The sequence below is a fragment of the Lissotriton vulgaris genome, chromosome 7 (assembly GCF_964263255.1).
Source record: "Lissotriton vulgaris chromosome 7, aLisVul1.2, whole genome shotgun sequence".
NCBI lineage: Eukaryota > Metazoa > Chordata > Amphibia > Caudata > Salamandridae > Lissotriton > Lissotriton vulgaris.
Genome location: NC_141695.1, coordinates 235,826,454 through 235,851,008, shown reverse-complemented (window position 1 = coordinate 235,851,008; position 24,555 = coordinate 235,826,454). Strand labels below are relative to the sequence as shown.

Here is a 24,555-nt window from a genome sequence, read left to right as displayed (position 1 = left end):
ATTGTTTTGACTTATACTGAGTGCTCCCTTGTGTCTGTATAAACCTAAACCTCCCTGCCAAAAGGCCGAGAAGCGGTATTAGCACTATATCTTAAAGCAAATGCATCCTCACGTCCATTTTGGGCATGGGGGGGCATTTTTGCCCTTTGAAAATAGCACCAAATGCAGAATTACTCTTCTTGCGAATAGTAGAGAAGAGTACAAATTATCCATGCCTGGCAAAAGAGTGGGGACAAGAAGTTTGGGTCTAATTTATGTACCACACATACTATTGAAAATCCTGCAACAGAAGAGAGTACCACTTCAAATTCTATACTGCTCTTTGGGTGCAGGTCCACACTAACTTTAATACATAACACAAGATACATTCCTTTATCAATGTTTTCTCATTCTCTGCCCGCTCACTCTTCTCACCTGTTGCTGCTGATGTTGGTATTCTTACTTTGATTCAGCATCATGCCACCATGCATAAAACACAAACACAAAAAAGTTGCATTAATTTTAAATTGAATACCCCCAATCATTGCTCATAAAGTTCATTCAGTAAGTTGGTGCTGACACTTTGGTCATTGTTTCACAGTGACGGACCCTGCACCACCCAACTTGCTTGCTCAAGGGGGAAATTGCGCTTTAACGCAACTGACCAACCTCATTTCTCTATCTCTTGATTGAGGGACAGTACCTAAGGAGTGGAAGCAGCTTTTGTAAAACCGTTATTAAAAAAAACGCAACTTGACGCTGCGGTCATGGCAAACTATCGCCCTATCTCACTATTGCCAATTTTGGGTACGACTGCAGTGCTATTTCACAGTTTCTGGAAGAAAATAGCATTCTACACCAGACCCAGATGGGTTTTAGACTAGAGCATAGCATGGAGTCAGCCTTACTTATGGTCACTGAAAATTTTAAAAAGCATATTAGATCAGGGAAGGTGGTGGTGGTTGTGTTATTAGATCTAAGCGCAGCCTTTGACACAGTAGGCCATACAATTCTTGTCAACACGCTAGAAAACATTTGGATTAGAGGCACAGCCAACCAATGGGTGGCCTTGTTCTTGTATGATAGATCCTTTCAATGTATGGAGGCCGGATTCCTGTCAGACACTCTTGCAGCACCTTGGGGAGTGCCTCAGGGATCCTCCCTGAGCCCAACTCTTTTTAATATGTATATGAGCCCATAGGCCCACATAGTACTGGAGCTTGGACCCTCCATTGTGTCATATGCTGATGACACCCAATTAGTGGTGTCAATAGCTAACTCTATCAATTCCAGCCACTGGCAGCTAACGCCATGTCCGGAAAAATAGGAAATTGGATGGCTGATTGTAGTCTCAATCTGAACAGGAATAAAACCAAGCTGAAGATCCTGAGCAGTAATTTCAGCCCTCGGGCAGAGATCCCCTGGCCAGCAAACTGGGGTCCACCCCCCCCCCCCAACTCTGAAATGTTCTATAAAAAATCTGGGCATGTGGCTGAATCAGAATCATACTATGGAGACGAAAGCCCACAAACTGCCGGGTAACTGTTTTGGTATACTCCGGATGATCAGGAAAATCCTGAGTCTAATCCCAGAGAATTAAAGAATGACCGTGGTACAAGCCTTGGTGGTCTTGAGACTCGATTATGGCAATTCACTGTACCTTGGGTCACCTAAATAAGTCACCAATAGACTACAAGTGGTTCAGAATGCGGCAGCTAGACTTCTTCTCCAAATACCTACGAACCAGTCCGTCAGAGCGTCCTTGAGAGAGCTGCACTGGCTCCCTGTGCAGACCAGGATCCAATTTAAGTCACTCTGTCTGGTGCACAGAGCCATGCATGGCAGAGGTCAAGCTATGCTACGAACCTTGATCTCCCCTTACTCTCCTCGTCGCTGTCTTAGGTCAGGGTCGAATGTCACTTCATAAAGCTGTTTGTGCCGGTATTAGCGCTGGGATACCTGCGGGTAGCCATGTGCTCTATAAATCCCATAAACATAAACGGATGGGGCTATCCCTTTACCGCCACCCACTATGTTACCATATGTTGTCTTGTAATGATCCCAGGATCACCCTTAGAATCTGTTCACCGCAGAGAAAGGTGCTTGGAAGTTGAGAGGCTTCTGGTTAGAGCAGTGGCTTTGGCCCTCTGAGCTTAGACTTGTTTTCTTACTACCCTAAATCATATGGCAAACAGGTATTAATAATAATACAATGGAATGCAGAAGAGCGTTCATTGGCAAACATAAAATACAGCAGGTCCTAAGTACAGTTGTGGTAGATAATGAGCAGAATTAACACATTGCATTGCTCACACTAAACTTAAATAGACAACAAAAGGGAAATCATGGAGAGGTTTAAAACATGGACAGCTACAGTCATCCGGTTGTCCGTGCTTGCCACTTGAGCAGAGTTGTTTTAATTTCTGCTTCACTCTGGTCAATTTGTTGAGTCTTTCGTCTTTGATAAGACTGTTTCATAGTTGGCTTCCTAACACTTCTAATTCTCTGCAGCAAATTTGGACAAAAACCATTGTGGGATGGACACCTACAGTTGTTACAGGAGCGCAGTGGTGTGACAGCTTTGTGGCAAAGGTAGAGGTCTGATAAGCTCTTAGGTGCTTCTCCATTGATTGCTTTTTAGCTCAGGCATTGCACACTTTGTAGAACCTGTGTACTCTATGGTCATTTCAGCCTGCACCTCACTCTTTGAATTCAGTTGCTACTTAGCCAGGCCTCTAGTGACCCAGCTGAGTTTCTTAAGCCATCCTTAACTTAGTCACAAGGAAGGCATTTGAACAATAGGCAATGAGAATGAAACTTTATTATTGAAGTCAACACTTTTATATTAGTTGATGTATGGATACCATTGAACAGACAAAATTGACCATAGAAACTGAAGTCAATATACAGTGTGAACTGAATGTTTACTTACAGAGAAGTTTATGAAATAGGAAAGTTGTCTGAAGGTTGGATCAAAGGAAATTCCATTTTCATCAGCAAAATGTTGTCATCTCCTTTTAGAATGATGAGGTCCAAACATTGAAATGATGAAAGTATGAATAATTCAGTATAAACTCCCCAGAGCTGGCAGCCAACAGCAGCATCCTCTCGACTGCTCTCCGTGCGCCTTCATAGCATAAACATCTTTCCCAAGGTTCGAATGCCTGACACCATAAGGAGTTCTACCCTTTTACTCAAACTCAGGATGTAACAACTAGGAAGAGATGGGCTGAATGGATGCTTATGAATCAAGGATACCTGTGAATGAATGAAAAGTATTTTCTCCTCTGCCAGATAATTCAAGAATACGTTTCCTGCTTCTTATGGATCCCACATCCCTCTAATTATTAGCACTGGGTCTGCCAACAGTGAATGCCACTTCCAATGGGACTCCAATGGGTCTAGATGGCAGAGGTTTCTTATGGAGTATATATATATATATATATATATATATATATATATACGCTCGTTGTGTGAACAAGAGCACTTGATGCTCGAAACGCGTCAACTAGAAAGGCTGGATTATTAAAATCATTTCCTTGCCTGAAGCCGTGGGGTCCGCCTCTTCATTTCGTCCATGTGGAGGTTTTGAGGATTGCTGTGCTATACATATATATATATATATATATATATATGTATATATATATATATATATATATATATATATATATATCCACAAGAGTTGCCTCAACAGAGAAGTCCGACACAGGTTCATGTAGCTTAACAGATTTATTCAAGGATGCAGCGTAGGTGGTGATATGATATATACATATATATATATATATATATATATATATATATATATATATATATATATATATATATTCACTGAAAAAAACCATAGGTTATAGACCATATATAGTTAGGAATTAGCATTTACAAAACCATATTTTACTCACACAAAACCATTGAAATTCGCATATATAGTTAGTTGCACTAACTATATATCGCGCAACCGCAATCCACTGCTGATGATGTCACATATTACATCATTCATGACATGGTCAGTGACATCACTGATGACATCACTGGTGACATCTCAAATGACATCACTGATGACATCACTGATGACATCTCAAATGACATCACTGATGACATCTGAAATGACATCACTGATTACATCACTGATGATATCATTCATGTGATAATACGATGAACCTCTTCAGACTCTAATATAACCTTGGATACAATCAGTGTAAACAGACACTCACAGACTGTCACTCATCCATGGAGTTACTCACACACCTAATCAGTCATGCAAAGAATCAATCACACCTCCATTTCCTCAACTATACAGTTATACACACCTTACTTATTCAAACATATACTAACACATATTTACTCTCTTATACAATCCCTGATACAAGTTCACAATGATCCATACAGCCACTCACACATTCACTGGCTCTTATGCACAGTTATTTATATATGTCAACTCTCACATGTACTGTGTTTTACATATGTACTTACTTTGACATGTAGCACTGAGATATCCATTCACTCACCAATACACTCATGCACACAGTCAACCACCCATACAGCTGTACTCACATGCACTTTTGAACCCATACATCTAGTGAATCAACTGCTCACACATCTATGCACAGAGTCATACACCTCCCAGCCACCCACACACACACTCAGTCTCCCATACAAATACTTGGGCCACCAATCAATAACCCATATAGTTACTCATATAGCTACTGATCAACACATGCAGCAGTTTACAGAACAACAGACATAATGATGCACAAATTAAGACAGTTTAGTCACTAACCCATGCACTCAGTGAGACACATTTAATCACTCACTCATACAGTCAGTCATGCACCTACTAAATCATTCATCCAGACACTTATACATCCACTCATTCTTCAATATGTAAGACATATTTTAACTTTACAGGAACATACAGTCACTGGATGTTGTCATCAGTGATGTCATCAGTGATGTCATTTGAGATGTCATTAGTGATGTCATCAGTGATGTCACTGACCATGTCATGAATGATGTAATATGTGACATCATCAGCAGTGGATTGCGGGTGCGCGATATATAGTTAGTGCAACTAACTATATATGCGAATTTCAATGGTTTTGTGTGAGTAAAATAAGGTTTTGTAAATGCTAATTCCTAACTATATATGGTCTATAACCTATGGTTTTTTCAGTGAATTTTCAAGGTTTTGTAAATGCTAATTCCTAACTATATATGGTCTATAACCTATGGTTTTTTCAGTGAATATATATAAATATCATTTCTATGGCAAAATGAAACCCCTCATTTTGTTCCTTTTCAAATTAAATGTATTAAGTGTTACCACTTTATTCCAATCCAGATGACTTCAGGTGTGCCATACTTTTGTCATAAGTAAGACTGTTAGCGTTTTAGTTGTTCTTTAGAACACTCTGGGACATTCTGTCATTGGGCTATAGTTGGGCTACATCTGGCTGATATTTGGGCTACATTTGGGCTCTTTTGTCTCTGGTGGCCATCTTGGGAGACTGCATATCAGAATTTTTTTATGAAATATAAGAGGATTTGAGAAGTCACTCAAAATGTGCCCTAATTTTTATTTCTTCAGCAATAATCATGATTTCTATGGCAAAATTAACCCCCTCATTTTGTTCCTTTGCAAATTAAATGTTTTAAGTGTTAACACTTTATTCCAATCAAGATGACTTCAGGTATGCCATACTTTTGTCATAAGTAAGACTGTTAGCGCTCTAGTTGTTCTTTAGGACACTCTGGGACATTCTGTCATTGGGCTATAGTTGGGCTACATCTGGCTGATATTTGGGCTACATTTGTTTTTTTTGTCTCTGGTGGCCATCTTTGGGCTACATTGGGCTACATTTGGGCTCTAACATATATATAGCCCAATGTAGCCCAATATATATTTTTCAAAGTTAATTTTCGGAAAAACCACTGGACCATATATCTTGAGACATAGCAAAGGCACATCGGGGTACCAGTCCCTACAATTTTGCCAAGTTTGGTGGAAATCCATTCAGCCGTTCGGGCTAAAAGTGAGTCCAACCGCCCTATGGAAAACTCAATGTTAAAAACACGTTTTGGGACCCCCTTTTTTCTCGGCCCCCGCTTGACGAACCCCCCCCAAACTTCCAGGGGACGCTCAGAAACAAAATGTGCCATTTTCCTGAAAATTTCAGCCAATTCCGTCCATCAACGCCAAAGTTATTCAACATAGAATTTTCAGAAATCCCTATTCAAAAAAATCCTAACTATATATACCTACTGGCGACCGCCAGTAGGTAATATATATATATATATATATATATATATATAAATAGCAATTGTCCCAAAGCGAGAGGAGCAGCTTTACAGCTGGGGCCGGCGGCGAGGGTTAGGACGCCCTCGCGAATAATGTTATCAGCAAACAATCCTTCAATGAAGAAGACGCCGCACACTGCTTCGATTGTTGAATAAAGGGGTTATTTGACACTTTAGCGTCTGTATGTGCAACAAAGCAAAACTATGTGGGAGTTTTAGCGGCAAAGTCGAAATAGCGGTATAAATACCAGAGAGTGACCCAGGCTGTTATCAAAGTCTCTCTTTCTGACCGTGGTAGTGTGATTGTTGGAATGACGGTATAAATACCAGGAAGAGTAGTCTTTCCATGACACATTAGTTTAAACCAGTTCTGGGAATTAAATTTATGTGGCAGTCCGTGTTATGGGTTTGGACTCATAAACTTTTACATCGTCACAATACAACCTGTGAAATATGCATATAAAGATATATGTTAACAAACAGAACCTCATAAATTCACCAATCAATAAAAACCTTAAAATGGTTACATAAAGGCAAAAAAGAATGAAATTCATTGTTAAAATAAATATGCATAAATAAGTAAAAAGTTTAAATAAATATACATTAAATATCAGTCAATAAATATTTATCTAAAAAGTACCGCTAAAAAAGTATTAAATTCAATATATTTCCTTATGGTATTAATTTTATTGTCATTTTTCTTTTATAATCAGTTTCAGTCAATTGAAGTCCTGAGGGGGGTGACCCATTATAAACATGTATGCAAATCCTCTGTGATGTTAAGTCCAGAGGGATGCTTGGTATTGAGGTCAAGTATGTATCGGGTCTCTAAGTGGTGCAGTTTCTCCTCCCTGTTACCCCCTCGTCGACTTGCTGGGACACAGTCTATTACAAAGTATTTCAACTCCTGACATTTGAAAATGTCTTGCCACAGGATATGTATTGTCCTGATTGCAAATTGCTCGGAAAGTGTTGAAGGATCCTTTTGTGTACGGGGAGTTTTGTGCTACTCACGTAGAGCAGATTGCAAGGACTAGACAAGACATACACGGCAAACTCCGTTTTGCACGTGAGTACTTTATCTATTTTGTGTTCCTTTAAGTCAAATGGTGAGAGGTAACTGGTCTTGTTTACCGCTTGTTGGCAGGCCTTACATACTTTGCAATTAAAGAACCCAGCATGGGTCTGAAGCCAGTTGGTGGATTCTAGGACTTCAGGACTGGTTTTAACCAATTCGTCCTTCATAGATTGCCCTCTGCAGTATGTTACTGAAGGTCTTTTGGGGAGACCTTTCCCTATTACAGGGTCACTTAAAACTAGAGCCCAATTTCTGTTGATAATTGACTCAATCTTTCTATGCTGGGTGTTGTATTGCATAATAATTCTAAATTCTGGTTTGGGTTCTGTACTGTTGCCAGTGGGTGACATTACATCTGATTCCCCACTCAAGAGAGCCAATCTATCTTTCTGCCCTGATTTGGATATGGCTGCATTAACCACACTTTCTGAGTAGCCCCTCTCCATGAATCTGGTTTTGCTTTCTTGTTGGGCCTCCCTCAGATCATCTTCCCTACTGTGTATGCGTTTAAGTCTCAACATCTCCCCATAGGGGATGCTGTTAATGAGATGTTTCACATGTGCGCTACTCGCATGTAGGGTAGAGTTTCCCTCAGTTGACTGGCGGTGAAGCTTAGTTTCTATTTTATTATGGTCAATGAAGACTTCTGTGTCCAAAAAGGGGATGGAAGTTTTACTAATAGTGGCTGTAAATTGTAAGTTCAGATTATTAGTGTTTATAGCTGCCACAAAACGTTCTGCTGACTCCTGACTTGACTTCCAGATCACAAACAGGTCATCTATGTATCGTAACCAAGTTACCACATGCGTTTCCATAGATTCTGCGTGTTCAGCCTTGAGGACCAGATCCTTCCACCAGCCCATGTGAAGACACTCGTAGCTGGGGGAGAACTGGCCCCCATGGCAACACCCTGTAGTTGTCTGTACATTAAGTTGTTAAATATAAAGACATTGTTGTTAAGACAGAAGTCGACCATATTTACTAACATGCATCTGTGTTTAGTCATATTAGATAGAGATTTCTGTAGGTAAAAGTCAAGAGCTCTCAAGCCATCTGCATGTACTATGCGTGTATAAAGTGAGCAGACGTCTAGAGCTATTAAATAATCATTTTGCCATACAATGTCTTTTTTCTTGTACAAAAAATCACTAGTATCGCTTACATAAGAGGGTAGCTCTTTGACTAAACCTTGAAGGAAAAAGTCCACGTATTGTGACATATGTTCCAAGCATCCATTTCTGGCTGAATTTATTGGACGTCCTGGGGGATTTTCTCTGTTTTTGTGCAGTTTTGGCAAATAGTAGATGGTTGGCACCACTGGGAAGTCATTTTTCAGAAATTTATATTCCTCTTTTGTTATCAGACCGTCTGATTTCCATTTCGAAAGTTTTCTGTCACAGGTGGCATACGTTAGTTTCAATTCTGTTCCAGTGAACTTAGTATAGCATTGTTTATCATTTAAATGTGCAAAGGCTTCCCTTAAGTACATGTCCCTGTGCATTAGAACAATGTTGCCTCCCTTATCTGAGGCTCGAATAATTACTTTCTTGTTTTTTTGTAATTTTATCATCAGGGCTCTGTAGTCAGCCGACTCCTTGTCTTTCTTTTGCCTCTATGCACTTTGATATTGAGATCTTTAAGTTGAAAAGTTACCTGGTCGTGAAATAAGTCAATGGCATCTTTAAGCATAACTGGATTAAATGTCGATTTTTCTTGAAATTTTGTTAAAGGTGATTTGGTCAGGGAGGTTAATACCAGAGTCTCGGTTGGAGTAGAAACAGATGCAGCAAGATTTTCTACTGTTATGTCGTCATTTGTAGATCCTGTTACCCAAAGCTCATTTATTTCTTCCATTAGTTTTTCTGTCGCTTGAGAGCATTCAACGGGCCTTACGTTGGTACTGGACCCACCTGGTGTTATATTTTTATTTGCTTGTTTAGGATGACCTTGCGTGTGCTTTTAAAGATATCAAGTCTGGTGGTTGCATAATTTAAATCTTTCCTTGGGCAGTATGTTAAACCCAGACTTAGTATTTCTTTTCTTTCTGGTCCAGGTTAATGCCTGATAAGTTGACGATGGTTTTGTCCACATCTGTAGCTATCATTGCTTTCCCTGTCCCCATCCTCCTTTCTTCCTGCGAATTGGACCTGCGTTTCCATGCTTTCCTCCGTTCTCGCCGCTTCCAGTTTTTGTTAAGTTGTAATTTTGTTTCTTTATCCGAGGGCGCAATGTTAGTCTTCTGTCCTCGCAAAAAAGGGCAAGTTCTTCATCCAAAGTGTTCTTCGGGCCTGCCGCCCTAGCTTGCTCATTCATTTCAGATTCGCTGCCTGGATTCGAGCTTCCGTCTGAGACAGATGACCCAGATGAGACAGGTTCCGATCGTATGGTTTTCGACTTGGCGGCCGATTGCTTGCTGGTTTGTCTACTTTTTCTCAACACCTCGTACTTTCTGGAAAAAGTAAAAATTCGCCCGGTCTCATAGTCCGTTTTGTCACGGAAGAACTTGAAGGTTTTCTGGTTATTATTTTATCCTCCTCTTTTTTGAGCCTGGCACACATCTCTTTACGCAGTTTATTAGCTTCCTCTTCCTCATTGAGTGCTTCTATCTCCTCGTTTATTTTGTTGATTTCTTCGAGGAGTTCCGTTCTGTCAGAGTCTGCGTATTTCACTAGGATATGCATTAGCCGTTTGGAGGAGTCCAAATTGCAGTCCGCCCATTTGCGCATCATGGAGGGGTTGGGCTTTTCATAACTAGGTGAGTGAGATACGTAGCCCCCGGGGAACTCTCTCCACATCCAAATACATTCTGAGGGATCTGGCTTCCCACCACTTGCTTTGTTCTGCACGGCTCTTTTTTTCTAGCATTTTAAATTTTTCTTTTATTGCGCTTGTAGTTGTTGTGGTATTGCCCGTCCCACTGTTGTCCCTGACGGGATCTGCCCTTGGTCTCATTAAACATTTGTACCTCTGCAGATTCCCGTTCCTGAACCGTGTCCGACGACATTATTTCACACCAGTTGATAGGAATAAATATTAGTGCCTAGGAACCACGCTGCGCTGCAGTGAGCTTACGTTTTACTCCTCGGCTATCACCCCTTGGTCAAAATTCACCGCGTTTACACGTACCTCAAGTGTTCCACAGAAGACGCCGAAGCATCCGAAGCGGTAGTATTCCGGTCCACTTTCCGATTTTGTGTATCGTTCCTGCGGGTCAAGGGGGTTCCCCAGCTTGCTCCTTGCCGGAACTAATCAAAGTTTTCGCGGGAAAACGTGTCTCTTTCACCAGCTGAGGTCCAAAAATGAGAGGGGGTCCGTTAAAGCAGCGAAGAGACTACAGGTGGCTTGTACATTCCAGGACAATCCGATATAGGCGCTGAAGAAATCCAGACAGCAAATACGGACACGGACCCAAAAGTAAGTGCAAGGTTAGTTTATTCCACGGTGTTCCTAGTTGTCATGACGCGTTTCGCGCTTCTACGATATATATGTATATTTATAGATATATGTATATTTATAGATAGTTATAGTTAGGACCTATTACCCATAGGAAATCCGCAACATTCTATTTGGAATAACTTTGGCGCCGGTTGACGAATATGCCCAAAATTTTCCAAACTTTTGGCCAGCTCCGGTCCGCTCCTATCCTGAAAGTCTCAGAATAATTCATCAAGCGGGGGCCAAGAAAAAGGGGGTCCCAAAATGCGATTTCCCATGCAATTTCCCATAGGACTTTAGATGCACGTACAGCCCGAACTGCAGAACGGAATTACACCAAATTTGGCAAAGAGGTAGTCCTTGGTTCAGACTCGTTCCTTTTGCTTATTTAGTGTAAATCCGTTCAGTAGTTCCTGAGAAAATGACAGTTAAAGTAATTTATATATCTATGGTCGCGGTGGATCCGCGTACCTATCCGGGTACCCTAAGCACAGCCTGCACGCACCCTGCCGTGCATGAGCTGTATGCTAATTTGCTGTCAACAGTGAAAATCAGGAAGTGTTGGCAGCCATATTGTGCCTTGGTACAACCGAGGCACAAGAAACCCAAAACAAACACCGCAAAACGCAAAAAGGTGTCAGGGTAGACACACCTTGACCCCCTAGGCCTCCTCAGGTGGTCCCACAAGGACCCCCAGGGCCAAAAAGTCTTTTTTTTTTGATTCACAGGATGCACGTAGGATCCGCACATCCTATTGATAAAAAAAAAGAAACATGGTCTCCAGCGGTAAATGTGGTAATTAACCCCCGGGGGGGCCAGATCCGGGGGCATTGTGAAGAAAATAGTGTAGGAGGGTCCCAATCCGGCCCCAATCCCCCCACACTGCCCCAGGGACCGCCACCCCCAAGACTCTTACTTAATATATGCAGGGGGCTCACGGGGCCCCGGGGCTTGTTTCAAATGGGTGGGGGGGCTCTTAGGCCCCCCCAGCGCCAGGGACCACCACCCCCGGGGCTTAAAAGCATTAACTGGGGGGGCTCTGAGGCCCCCCAGCCCCGGGGACCGCCACCCCCAGGGGGCCAACTAGCCCATCAGGTACCTCCAGTAAGCACCACGGAGCTGCGTTACAGAGTGTTGGCCTCTGAACACCTCTCTGCAACGCAGCCTACTGGCGCATACTGGAGGGACCTGGTGGGCTAGTTGGCCCCCAGGGACCCACAGGATTGAGGAGGAATTTATTCTCTAACTTAAAACGCGCCACAGGGTGTGCTTGCAGACATATCACCTTAGGCCACGCCTCCTTACTTCACCACTGTGCAAACGAGCCCTGTGGCGTGTTTTAAGTTGGAGAATTAATTATCTTTCAATACTGAGGGCCCCTGAGGGCCAAATAGGCCAACAGGTATCTCCAGTATGCGCCAGGGAGCGTTCAGAGGCCACTCTCCTTTTTACACCTCTCTGCAACGCAGCTCTGGAGCTTACTGGAGGTACCTAGTGGGCTACTTTGACCCTAGGGACCCTTACGATTGAAGGGGACTTAATCTCTCAACTTAGAATGGTGACAGGGCGCGTTTACACAGTGGTGAAGGAAGGGGCCTGACGTGATGTGTGCAAACACGCCCTGTGCCACATTTTAAGGTGGGGAAAAAATTCCACTTCAAACCTGAGGGACCATGGCGGCCAAGTAGCCCACCAGGTGCTTCCAGGAAGCACCACTGCGCTGCGTTGCAGAGAGGTGGTGCAGGCCGTGCCCCTTTTTACATCTTTCAGCTACGCAGCTCTTACTGGATGTACTACGAATTCCGATTTACTCACCTGTTATCAGGAGAGACCTCTGTGCAGCATATTTGAACCCAGTACTGATCCTGAAAAGTAATTCTAACCATACTTACCAGTAACTTGTATTTCCTTCCATAGGCTAACATTGACTGGTTTCACTTGGGAATTCTTCTAAGTGTGGAGTTTTGCAACTTTTAAATATTCACCTAAAATCATCCGAACAACTAATTCCGATTTACTCACCTGTTATCAGGAGATAACCCAGTGCTGCATCTTTCAGCCCAGGACTGATCCTGAAAAGTAATTCTAACCATGCTTTCGATTTCAGATATTGCAGCAATGAATTTGCCTCTATGCAATACAGGCCCTACTCACAAGGCAGGCAATTTATTAGATCCTATTTTTCCAATCTTTCTGATATTCAATGTTTCCCACCTCTTCCTCTATGCTGGTCAGACCAATATGCAATTACATTTCATTGCACTGAGCCTACCAACTCACCCACAATGATCTCTGGCCCGCAGCAGAAATCCCGAAACTGGAGTAAACTGGACATGAAAGCTCTAAATGAGCATCTTTTTAACAGTTCTCCATTTAAACCTTATGTCTCTACCTCCTCCCTGGATATGATCCAAGGATGGTTCACTAAAGCACTTGACTATTGTCTTCCAAACTCTGAGTAAAAAGCATATAATCATCGCCCTCCTACACCCTGGTTCACGGAGCGACTAAAAGAAGAAAAGAGCAAATGTAAAAACCTAGAAAGACATTGGAGAAGAAACTATACCACTGAGTCCAAAATAACATATAAAAATGCCCTAATAAATGCCATGCAGTTTGCAAAGGAACTCGTGCAAAATACGTCACACAAACCATCTCTAATGCACAAAACTGTTCACGTACACTATTCTCGATGGTAAAAAAAACTTTCAGGATCAGATACTCAACCCATGCCCCCTGCTTTGAATGAGGCACAATGAAACGACCTGGCCAACTTCTTTGTGAACAAAGTTAAAAACATCCATTCTATGTTTGGAAGCTTTCCAACAGACACAACTATGGAAGAAAACCTTGAACGGGAGGGGCAAACAGCACCGAATCTATTAACAAATTAGAATCTTGGCCACTACTAGATATTAGTTCATTCATTAAATATCTGTGAATATAAAATCAGGTTCACCCAGGGACATTTTACCCTCTAGGGTGATGCAACAACTTGATATGCCTGCCCTTGAATACATTAGGAATCTACTTAATGCCTCTATACAGGAGGCAAGCGTTCCTGCTGCTTGGAAGCATTCTATGATTCTTCCACTTTTGAAAAAAGCTAACGCTGACCCTGCCCAGCTTTCCAATTTTAAACCCATCCCCCCTCTCCAATCTATTCTAAAATTCTGGAAAAGCATATAAATGACCAGCTGTCACAGTTTACCGAATCTTCCAAATTCCTGCATGATTCCCAGTCCGGTTTTAGAGCCGGTTTCTCAACAGAGACTACTCTGTTGGGTGTGACGGAGATGCTGAGATACCGCTTGGATAGGGGAGACACAGTAGCCCTTATTTATTACTCGATCTAAACACCGCTCTCAACACAGTGTCTCACACAGTGCTAATACTTTCCCTTCAAGCCCTCTGCATTTCAGTGGCAGCACCGAAATGGCTGGCATCTTTCTTAATCAATCGCACGTTTCAAATATTTTCTGATGCCGCCACTTCTTAAAATGTACTCTTCTGAGTGTGGAGTCCTACAGGGCTCCATTCTTCATCTGCTATTTTTCAATGTTTATGTCAAACCATTGGCAACCATCGTAGAAAAAGCTGGGCTATCTCAATTCTCTTACGCAGATGATACCCAGATCATCTTCTCTCTTTCCTCTGAGAAGGAATCCGGTCCATCCGCTTTACAAAATGGCTTAAGGAAAGTTCCTGAATGGATGCAAACAAACATGCTTAAACTTAATGGTGACAAGACCGAAGTTCTTGTTTTTGGGAGTAACAAAGAACTCTGGGGCCCCCATCACTGGCCCACTGAATTGGGTAATGCCCCCCAGCCCACTGAACAAGCCTGTAACCTGGGTTTTATTTTGATGATCAGCTGTCCATGAGACAGAAAGCTGTAAAAGTGGCAGCCATTTGCTTCACTATATTAAAGTGGTTAAAAAAGTGGTTTGGTTGCTTCCTTGTTCCACCAAGAAAACGGTGTTCCAAGCACTTGTGACTTCAAGAATGGACTATGGCAACGTCCTCTATCTAGGGGCCAATAAAGACATAGGGGGTCATTACGATCGCGGACGGACTTGAGTCCGTCCGCGACCCCAGAGTATGAGGGAACGTCCGCATGGGCTGCGGCGTTCCCTCTGTGCAGATTAGGAAGTTACCGCCTGGGTGGCGGTCACATCCTCTATTTTAACATTGCGGCGGGTGGAGCTTCAAGCTGCACCCGCCGCAATGTTAAAAAAGCATGCACAGCATTTGCATGCACAAAGCGGCAGGCACCGCGCGGTGCCTGCTGCATTGTGCACGCAAATGCAGGGGGGTACCATAGGTACCCCCCATGTGCACCCCACACCCCTCACTACACCCAGGGGGCCCGCAACGGGCCCCCGCAGTGCAGTTACACATGCTTTTCCACGGCGGAAAAGCCGCCGCGGAAAAGCATGTTCAAAAGCACATCCTAATCTGGATGACGGTGTCTGAGAGTCACCGTCACCATTTTAGTGCTTTTCCGCCGCGGTTGTAAGCCAGCCGCGGCGGAAAAGCTGCGGACCTAAACCATGACCCACCAGCCATCCTAATGTGGCGGTGGTTCCTGGTGGGTCCGCAGAGGATTTTCCGCATCCTCCGGGCCGGCGGTGGCTTCCGCCGGACCGGAGGATGCAGAAAATCCTCCATCGTAATGACCCCCATAGTGTGGAAGCTACAAGTAGTGCAAAACGCGGAATCGAGACTATTATGCCGGATTCCCAAATTCACTTCCATCACTTGCACTTACACGACCTCCATTGGCTGAAGGTGGAAAGTCGTATTAAGTTTAAAGCACTGAGTTTTTTATTGAAGAACAAGTCTGGCACTGCTCCCCAGTATCTGCAGTGTTTGGCCCAACTCTACTATCTTTCACGACATCTGCGGTCCACTACTCAGGGAAAATTTGTGGTGCCCAGGATTAGACTCTCACGGATGGGAGGTCGTTCTTTTTCCTTTCTAGGTCCTACTATGTGGAACACTTTACCTGCATCTCTTCATCTTGAAAAAAATTTCGCAAGTTTTTGCAAGAACCTAAAAACATGGCTATTTAACCAATAATTGTAACGCTTACCCCTGCCTGGCTGCCGCCGGGAAACCCTTGTTGGGTAGCTGCACGCCTTACAAAATCAATTTAACATAATATAACATACTTACCAGTAACTTGTAAAAGAAGAAAAGAGCAAATGTAAAAAGCTAGAAAGACATTGGAGAAGAAACTATACCACTGAGTCCAAAATAACATATAAAAATGCCCTAAAAAATACCATGCAGTTTGCAAAGGAACTCGTGCAAAATACGTCACACAAACCATCTCTAATGCACAAAACTGTTCGCGTACACTGTTCTCGATGGTAGGAAAGCCAACTAGCCCATCAGGTACCTCCAGTTTGCGCCAGGGAGCTGTGTTGTAGAGAGGTGTTCAGAGAGCACGCCCCCTTTTTACAACACTCTGCAACGCAGCTCCATGGCACTTACTAGAGGTACCCGTTGGACTAGTTGGCCCCTAGGGGACCTCTGGATTGAAGAGGAATATATTCCCCAACCTAAAACGCGCCACAGGCGTGTTTGCACACATGTCACCTCAAGCCCCGCCCCCTACCTTCACCACTGTGCAAACATGCCCCGTAACTCGTTCTAAGTGGGCTGCCTTGCAGAGAGGTGTAAAAAGGAGCGTGGCCTCTTAACACCTCTCTGCAAGGCAGCCCCCTGGCGCATACTGGAGGTTCTTGGTGGGCTACTTGGCCCCCAGGGACCCCCAGTATTCAAGGGGAATTATTTCCCCCTCTGCAGATGCGCCAGGGGGCGCGTTTGCAGAGTGGTACCTTAATTTGTTTTGGGGGATCGGCTGGGTACGCGTACCATACGCGTATCCAGCGATTTAAAAAAAAAATACAATTTTTGGGGCCTTGGTGGTCCTTGTGGGACCCTCTGAGTAGGCCTAGGGGTCAGGGTGTTTCTACCCTGCCCTCATTGCCTGCATTGTGTAATTGTTTCACTGCTCTCTCTTTTCCTCGGTTCTACTATAGGCACAAGATGGCTGCCAACACCTCCTCGTTTGGAGTGTTGACAGACAGTTGACATCTAATTAGCATGCAGCTTGTGCTCTGGAAGGTACGCGTACGGTAAGCTTCTATAGATATACTTATGATTTTACTTATGATTTTCTCAGGAACTACTGAATGGATTTACACCATTCAACAAAAAGCGTGATCTGCGAACAGAACTCTACCTTTTGACAAATTTGGTGTAATTCCGTTCGGCCGTTCGGCGATTCGGGCTGTAGTCCTGGCTAAAGGTCCTATCGGGAAAACACGTTTTGGGACCCCCCTTTTTTCTCGGCCCGCTTCACGAATCACCCTGAAACTTTCAGGGAAGGAGCGGAGCAGAGAAGGCCATTTTCTTGGAGAAATTCGCGAAGATTCGTCCTCCGGCACCAAAGTTATTCCAAATAGAATGTTGCGGATTTCCTGTGGAAACTATGTTTTAACTATAACTACCTACTGGCGACCGCCAGTAGGTAATATATATATATATACATATATATTATATGAAGTGGGGAGAGATGAGGTTTTGAGTGACTTTACATCACTTAACACAAACATCGAAGTGTCAGGTGTCTCTTGAAGTGAAGAGGATGGGTGGTCTCATAATGAACTCTGTTTGCTGGTTGTATGACGTTACAATGCATTCCGTTGCAACGCATGCCTTTACCACGCATGCTTTACAACGGAATGCTATTTCCACGCATAACCTTTACCACAAATATTGCTTTACCACGCATACTTTTACAACGAAATTCATGCATGATAAGGGCATACTCAAGGTAAAGGTTATACCCCTCCTCCTAAGCTCCTAAAGACATGGATCTTTAACCTCCCGGACGATTACTCCAAAGCTTCCATCTAATCCTCTCGGACTGGTTCACATAGGTTCTCAAGCGCCAAGATGCTCCCTCCGGAGCGAACGTCGCGCTCTAGAAATACCTCACAAATATCCTCTGTACCCTTACGTGACCCCCCCAGCCCACAATCCCTCTTAGAATGACCGCTGCCCGGAACCCTCAATCCATATATATATATTTTTTTTTAAACTAAAATTCTCCTTACCTCTTTACGTCGTCTCCTCTACTTGATCTTCCTTGCTGACGTTGTACGTCGTCAAAAAGGGAAGCGGAAGTGTAATTCTGTTTCCTCTAAAATGACGCTGATTGCCTCCACTTTAGACGTTACAACAGGTTTTTTTTTTTGATGGGGAGACCCCCTCAAACCCGCTTTTTTCGCATGCATTTCTTTTTATTTTTTGGGGGAGACCCCCCAAGCCCTCTTTTTCTAATTGTAGCCTTTAACACACATGCCTTTACAATGTATTTCGTATGCATGGTAAAGGCTATTCGTTGTATGCACGCATGAGTTGTAGTGCATGTGTGGCTAAGGTTTGCGTGGAAGCGGCTGTGTTTTAGTGGCCGTTTCCCCTGTTTGCTCAGTCTGTTCACTGAAAAGAGCAGGATCTTTTAAGACCGATCTTTCCATGACCTATTGCATGTTCATAAGAGGGCAGCAGTGTTTGGCACTGAGAGGCCTTTGGCTCTTCTATACAGTGAAGACTCTAGTGGTCTTTCAGGGTGAACTCATAGTGCTTAATACAAATAAGAAAAAGGTAGCAGGCTCTAAGCTGGAAGAGGGCGAGGGTCTATCTCAGAGTGAAGATGACAGGGTTCTGAGAGTGAAGATGAAAGGGGTCTCAAAATGAAGATGACAGGGATCTCAGAATGAAGATGACAGGGGTATCAGAATAAAGATGATAGGGGTCTCAGAATGAAGATGACAGGGGTCTCAGAATGAAGCTGACAGGGGTCTCAGAATGAAGATGACTGGGGTCTCAGAGTGAAGATGACAGGGATGTCAGAGTGAAGATGACCGGGGTCTCAGAATGAAGAAGGGGAAAGGTCTTTTAGAGTCTACTATATTTGCGTAATACATGCTTTGAACAATAAACCAGAGCAAGGAGGGCAGTGGTCTCTGAAAGTAAATTCTCTCATTGCTTAATACACACAATAAAGAGGGTGAGCTTTCTGAGAGTGAACTCTCAGAGATTGTTACAAAGAATAAAGAGGCTGTGCTCTTGGAAAGTGAACTCTCAGAGATTAATGGCCAGAATAAAGAGGCTGGGGTCTCTGAGGGTGAACTCTCAGAGATTCATACACAGAATAAAGAGGGTGGGCGCTCTGAGAGTGAACTGTCAGAGATGAATACACAGAATAAAGAGGGTGGAACTCTCAGAGATTAATACACAGAATAAAGAGGCTGGGGTCTCCGAGGGTGAACTCTCAGAGTTTAATACACAAAAAAGAGGGTGGGCTCACTGAGAGCGAAGTCTCAAATTAATACACAGAATAAACTGGCCAGGGTCTCTGAGAGTGAACCCTCATTGATTAATACACAGAATAAAGAGGCTGGGGTCTCTGAGAATGAACTCTCATAGATTAAGACACAGAATAAAGAGGGTGGGCTTTCTAAGAGTGAACTCTCGGAGATTAATACTAAGAATCCAGAGACTGGGGTATCTGAGGGTGAACTCTCATTGATTAATACAAAGAAAAAAAGGAGGGTGGGCTCTCTGAGAGTGAACTCTCAGATTAATACACAGAATAAAGAGGTGGGGGTCTCTGAATGAACTCTCATAGATTAATACACAGAATAAAGAGGGTGGCCTCTCTGAGAGTGAACTCTCAGAGATTAATACACAGAATAAAGAGGTTGAGGTTTCTGAGGGTGAATTCTCAGAGATTAAATACACAGAATAAAGAGGGTGGGCGCTCTGAGAGTGAACTCTCAGTGATTAATACACAGAATAAAGAGGGTGGGCTCTCAGAGAGTGAACTATCTGATTAATACACAGGATAAAGATGCTGGGGTATCACTGAGAATTAACTCTCATAGATTAAGACACATTATAAAGAGGGTGGGCTTTCTGAGGGTGAACTCTCAGAGATTAATACTAAGAATACAGAGACTGGGGTACCTGAGGGTGAACTCTCATTGATTAAGGAAATATCCCTTTCTGTGTACTCACCAGTAATTTCATCTTCTGGGGCAGTAGTCTTTGAATCAGGAAGTGATGTTGACTGCAAACCTGTATTAAACAACACATGAAAAATGGTTACTTATATTATATTTTATTATATTACTAGCAGCCCGTCCCGACATTGTCCGGGTATGAATTGCTGCCAGCCAGTAGTATATTGTTTTGTAGGATTTTGTTTTGATAGCATTTCTTATCTGTGACAGGCCTGTGAAACGCTCCGATTCACAGTGCACTGCTGATGCACTAAAGAGTGCGCATTCAGTAGTGTGTGAACTCGAGTTTCCCTACTTTATTTTTCCTTGCAATATTATATAGCGCGAACTCGACAACATGGCATGAGCACAATTTACATTACAGAAGAACACATTCATTTGTGGTAGGCACGGGAAGACAAAGCGATTTGACTGGAATCACAGGATGTTGAGCTGATGCCGAGATTCGAACGTAGCTCCCCAGCTCTGAAGTTCGCAATTCTAGAACTTGTGGCAGGAGGTGTGTCTAAAAGTGTATGTCGGTGCTGGCCATCAATGAGAGAGACCTGTGCATTTTTCAAATGGGTGGTGAAAAAATATGAGTATGTTGCTAGAGATGTGGGCCGCCATGCCATCAATGTACTTACCGGGGGAGGGTAAACACCCATTATTACGCAACTTTCTTTCCGCATACCATCACTCTGCATACTTTCATTAGGAAAGTACCATGACTCCGCAATACCATTATAACGCATGGCCTTACATTTTATATGCTTTTACCACACATACATTTACAACGAAATTCATTGTAAATGCATGAATGGTAAAAGCATGTTTTAAAAAAAATGTTTGGATAAGGTAAGTATGGGTATAGGGGTATATGTTTTGGGGTACTGAGGTATATGTTTTGGGGTGTTTGGGTATTTTACTGTTTCAGATATAGTTTTGGGTTATGGGGTACAGGGGTAGTTTTAGGGTTTAGGGAAAGGAATGGGTTTTGGGGTACAGGGGTATTTTTAGGGTTCAGGGCTAGGTTTGGGTTTTGGGGTATAAGGGTATTTTTAGGGTTCAAGGGTAGGTTTGGGTTTTGGGGTACAGGGGTATTTTGAGGGTTCAGGGCTATTTTTGGGTTTTGGGGTACAGGGTTATTTTTAGGGTTCAGGGCTAGGTTTGGGTTTTGGGATACAGGGGTATTTTAGGATTCAGGGGTAGGTTTGGATTTTGGGGTAGTGGGGCATTTTTAGGGTTCAGGGCTAGGTTTGGGTTTTGGGATACAGGGGTATTTTTAGGGTTCAGGGGTAGGTTTGGGTTTTGAGGTACAGGCATATTTATAGGGTTCAGGGCTAGGTTTGGGTATTCGGGGTACAGGGGTATTTTTAGGGTTTAGGGATAGGTTTGGGTTTTGGGGTACAGGGTATATTTATAGGGTTAAGATGAGTTAGTGTTTAAGGGTGTTGGGGTATTTTAAGGAGTAAGGGTGGGTTATGATTATGGGGTACAGGGGTATTTAAAGGGAGGTAGGTGGGATTAGTTTTTAGGGTGTAAAGGGTAATAAAATAAATAAATAAATAAAAATAATATAAATAATGCAATTTAAAAGAATAAATGTTGTAATTAAATAAAGAAAATGTGTGTACATATATATACATAAATACACATATATACAAACATATATTTGATGTTAATGTACTTTTACAATGTATATGACTTTACCACACATGCATTTGCGTTATAATGGCATGCGTGATAAAGTCATATGCGTTGTAAAAGTTTTAGAAATTATGTCTTTGCGGAGTAATAGTCCAGCGTTATAAAAATTGCAGAGTGATGGTATGCGGGATGTTGGTTTGCAGGATATCATAACATATTCCCAGGGGAGGGATAGTCCCTTTCTTGCTATTTCCGTGGAGGCGGGCCTTGTGTCCGGATGTGCGTGGCATGAGGCCTGTGCGCAACAGAAGTGGAAAATCTCCATTGTGCGCTTCAGGCGTCACAGAAGTTAAGGTGAGATTACATTTCCTGTACAATGGCCCCTGTTTGCGCTCCTTCCAGCCCTTGAAAATAGCGCCATGCCTGACCTCCATACAGTAAAGCAGGTGCACGTCACTGGGAGCGCGGGGCAAGCACACCCGGAGCTGGAATGTACAGAACCTGGGAAGAAAAAACAATGAAATATTGGGCACAACACTCGCTTTTTTTTTCGTAATCCCACGCCCCGCATACGCCCACGCCCCCAGCACACGCCCACATCACACGATATGAGACATGGCATGAAGGGCGGAACGTACCACACGTCCCCACGTTTGTCACGCCCCCAGCACACGCCCAAAGCACTACGCAGACAGGCCCACAAGGGACTACTTTGCTGGCATGGTTCTTTTACTTTTTAAATGTACATGGTGTCCTGCTGCAACTGCCCTTTCCAACGCTGTATTGGGTGTTGTGGTTCCTGAGATTACCCGCCTCAAAGGTTTGGGCTCTCTCTTTATTATATTAGTATAGATAGATATACCTGTTATTGTTTTGATTTACTGTTTACATTATGCTATGTATACGCAATTTACCCGTGGCTATTTTGTTGCATAACTATCCGTGAACTACACGTTCACTAGTACCTTCACCGATACTTCTTTTATATACTTGATTTATCTGTTATTGTTTTGATTTATTGTTAACATTGTGCTATTTATACACATTTTACCTGTTGCTATATTGATGCCTAACTATCCGTCCCTGATTGTAAAGCGCTCTGATATCCGCAAGGGTCTTGTTCGCGCTCTATAAAACTTTGAAAAAAAATAAAAATAAGACAGCGCTGCAGAAAAGTGTTAACTACCACTGCACCAATTTCACGATAGGCATTTCTGACAGAATGCCTACCTTGCATAAATTAAAATCTAACTTGGCGCAAGTATAAACTGACGGAACTTTAAGAAAAGTGATGCATCTGCATCCATGTAAATATGGGGCAAATGAAGCGCTGCCGTTGTGTCAAGTAAAGTGACGCAAAGGTGGTGCAAGGGGCTTGTAAATAAGTCCCTCAATACATATACACATTTTAAAGATAGGTAACACCTGGTTCATTTAGGTCTGCACTGAGTATCGGCTACAGATTCGGCACCATCAAGCGGCAGACTATGACTCACGTGACCCAGTGGCATCGGGGCAGCACATGATGCTACTTAAAGGAGCTCAGTACAATGAAATATGTGGTTGCATCACCTGTTAACAAGTGTACATCCACACACATACACCCGGCCCAAACCAACATGGAATGGATTGCTATAACAGGAGGACCGTGGATGAATGAGAGGGCAGACACCACAGTACTTGAAGGAGTCCCTCAATGCCAATCCTTACATTAACCCTCAGGATTGCATGCTCTTTCACGTCTTTAGGTGGGTGATCAAGCCTCTGGTATGTCTTGCTGCAATGAGCGAATGATAAAGTGTCCAAGGCATGTTTGCTGAAGTCTGTTGGTAGCGAGCACTCTTGTTTGGTACTCTTGTTCCAGCCAGGAAAAATAAAGATTATGGGCCAGAAGACGTAGGATACCTTATGATTAGTTTGCAGTCGCTAAATGTATTTTTAGTATGCGTTAAACCTATTTTGCTAATGGGTAAGTGCTTACCGAATCACAAAATGGGTTTAGAAATGCGTGCCAAATTGCAATTTAGAAGCGGTTTGTTAAGGGGGTCCCTTCCAAATTGAGATTCAGAATGCTATGTATCAGTGGCTTCTGACTACTATTTCGGATGCAAATAATTGGTAGATTATCGACTTCTCAATGGAGACGGTAACCCATTCGTAAGAGAGGCCCCCTTGTGACACCTAACCCCCTCTGTGTATGTAAAAAATAAGTTTGTTTGGAAGTGGACAGTGGTCATTAACTCCTAAATAAACTTTATTTCAAAAGTAATTATTTTGTAGAACACTGCCCATTTCTTTTAGGCAATGACATTGCATAAAAATATACTTTATGTAAATGCAATCACAGGCATGATGATCACCATGCCACCATCCTTGTGATGGCATCCAATTACACTGAGTTGCAGTTTGCGACTTACCACATGAATAGTAATGAGGTAGGTAGAATTGTGACCCTTCCAATACTGATTTCGTAAACCACCGTAATAGTACATAGGTCAGTTCTCAACCACTTTTTGCAGATCACTTTTTAGTATATCTAGCCCTATCTCACCACCACCCACTATGAGAGTCACTCTCCTACAACAGTTTTCTAGCATTTTGCACCTGGATGCAGAGCCCTGCAGCCTCTTATTGTGAGTGTACGGTGGCCAACAGGGTGTTTATAAGCAGTGCTTTGACTGTCGTCCTTGGTAGTTGCAATTAGTGCCTGGGTATATATAGCCACCAGGGTTGGATTGGGATTAAAAAAAGGGCCCACATTTGCAGATTTCGCCTTTTTGCAAAATACTGCTTCAGAGTTTTAAGTATTATGAAAAGAAGGAGGGGGAGGTCTCTAAAAGAGGCACCCACCTGAATATAAGTTCCCCTCCGCCCCTGATCAATCTGCAAGCATTAATGTGCCACAAACATTAATGTGCCAGCCCAGCAAGAGACTGAGAAAGGCACCTCTGCCCCGTTGGTAAAAGGGAGGTAATAGAGGCCCATCTGCCTCTGAAAGGATGCTTAGGTTCCCACTGGGTCACGGGCAACTTCTTAACA

The 24,555-nt window shown here is 43.0% G+C and overlaps 1 protein-coding gene across 3 annotated transcripts in view; it reads right to left on the bottom strand.

Moving 5' to 3' along the window:
* The window catches only part of LOC147701274 (uncharacterized), a 167,112-nt gene that overhangs the window by 98,360 nt on the left and 44,197 nt on the right, over positions 1 to 24,555 (bottom strand). The window contains exons 3-4 of one of the 3 annotated variants that reach the window (XM_086930004.1): positions 19,883 to 19,942; positions 415 to 441 (exon numbers count right to left, since the gene is read on the bottom strand). In XM_086930004.1, the coding sequence (XP_086786130.1) occupies positions 415 to 441; positions 19,883 to 19,942 (87 nt within the window). The remainder of the gene's footprint in view (positions 1 to 414; positions 442 to 19,882; positions 19,943 to 24,555) is intronic. The other 2 variants (XM_086930003.1, XM_086930005.1) reach the window with 2 other exon arrangements.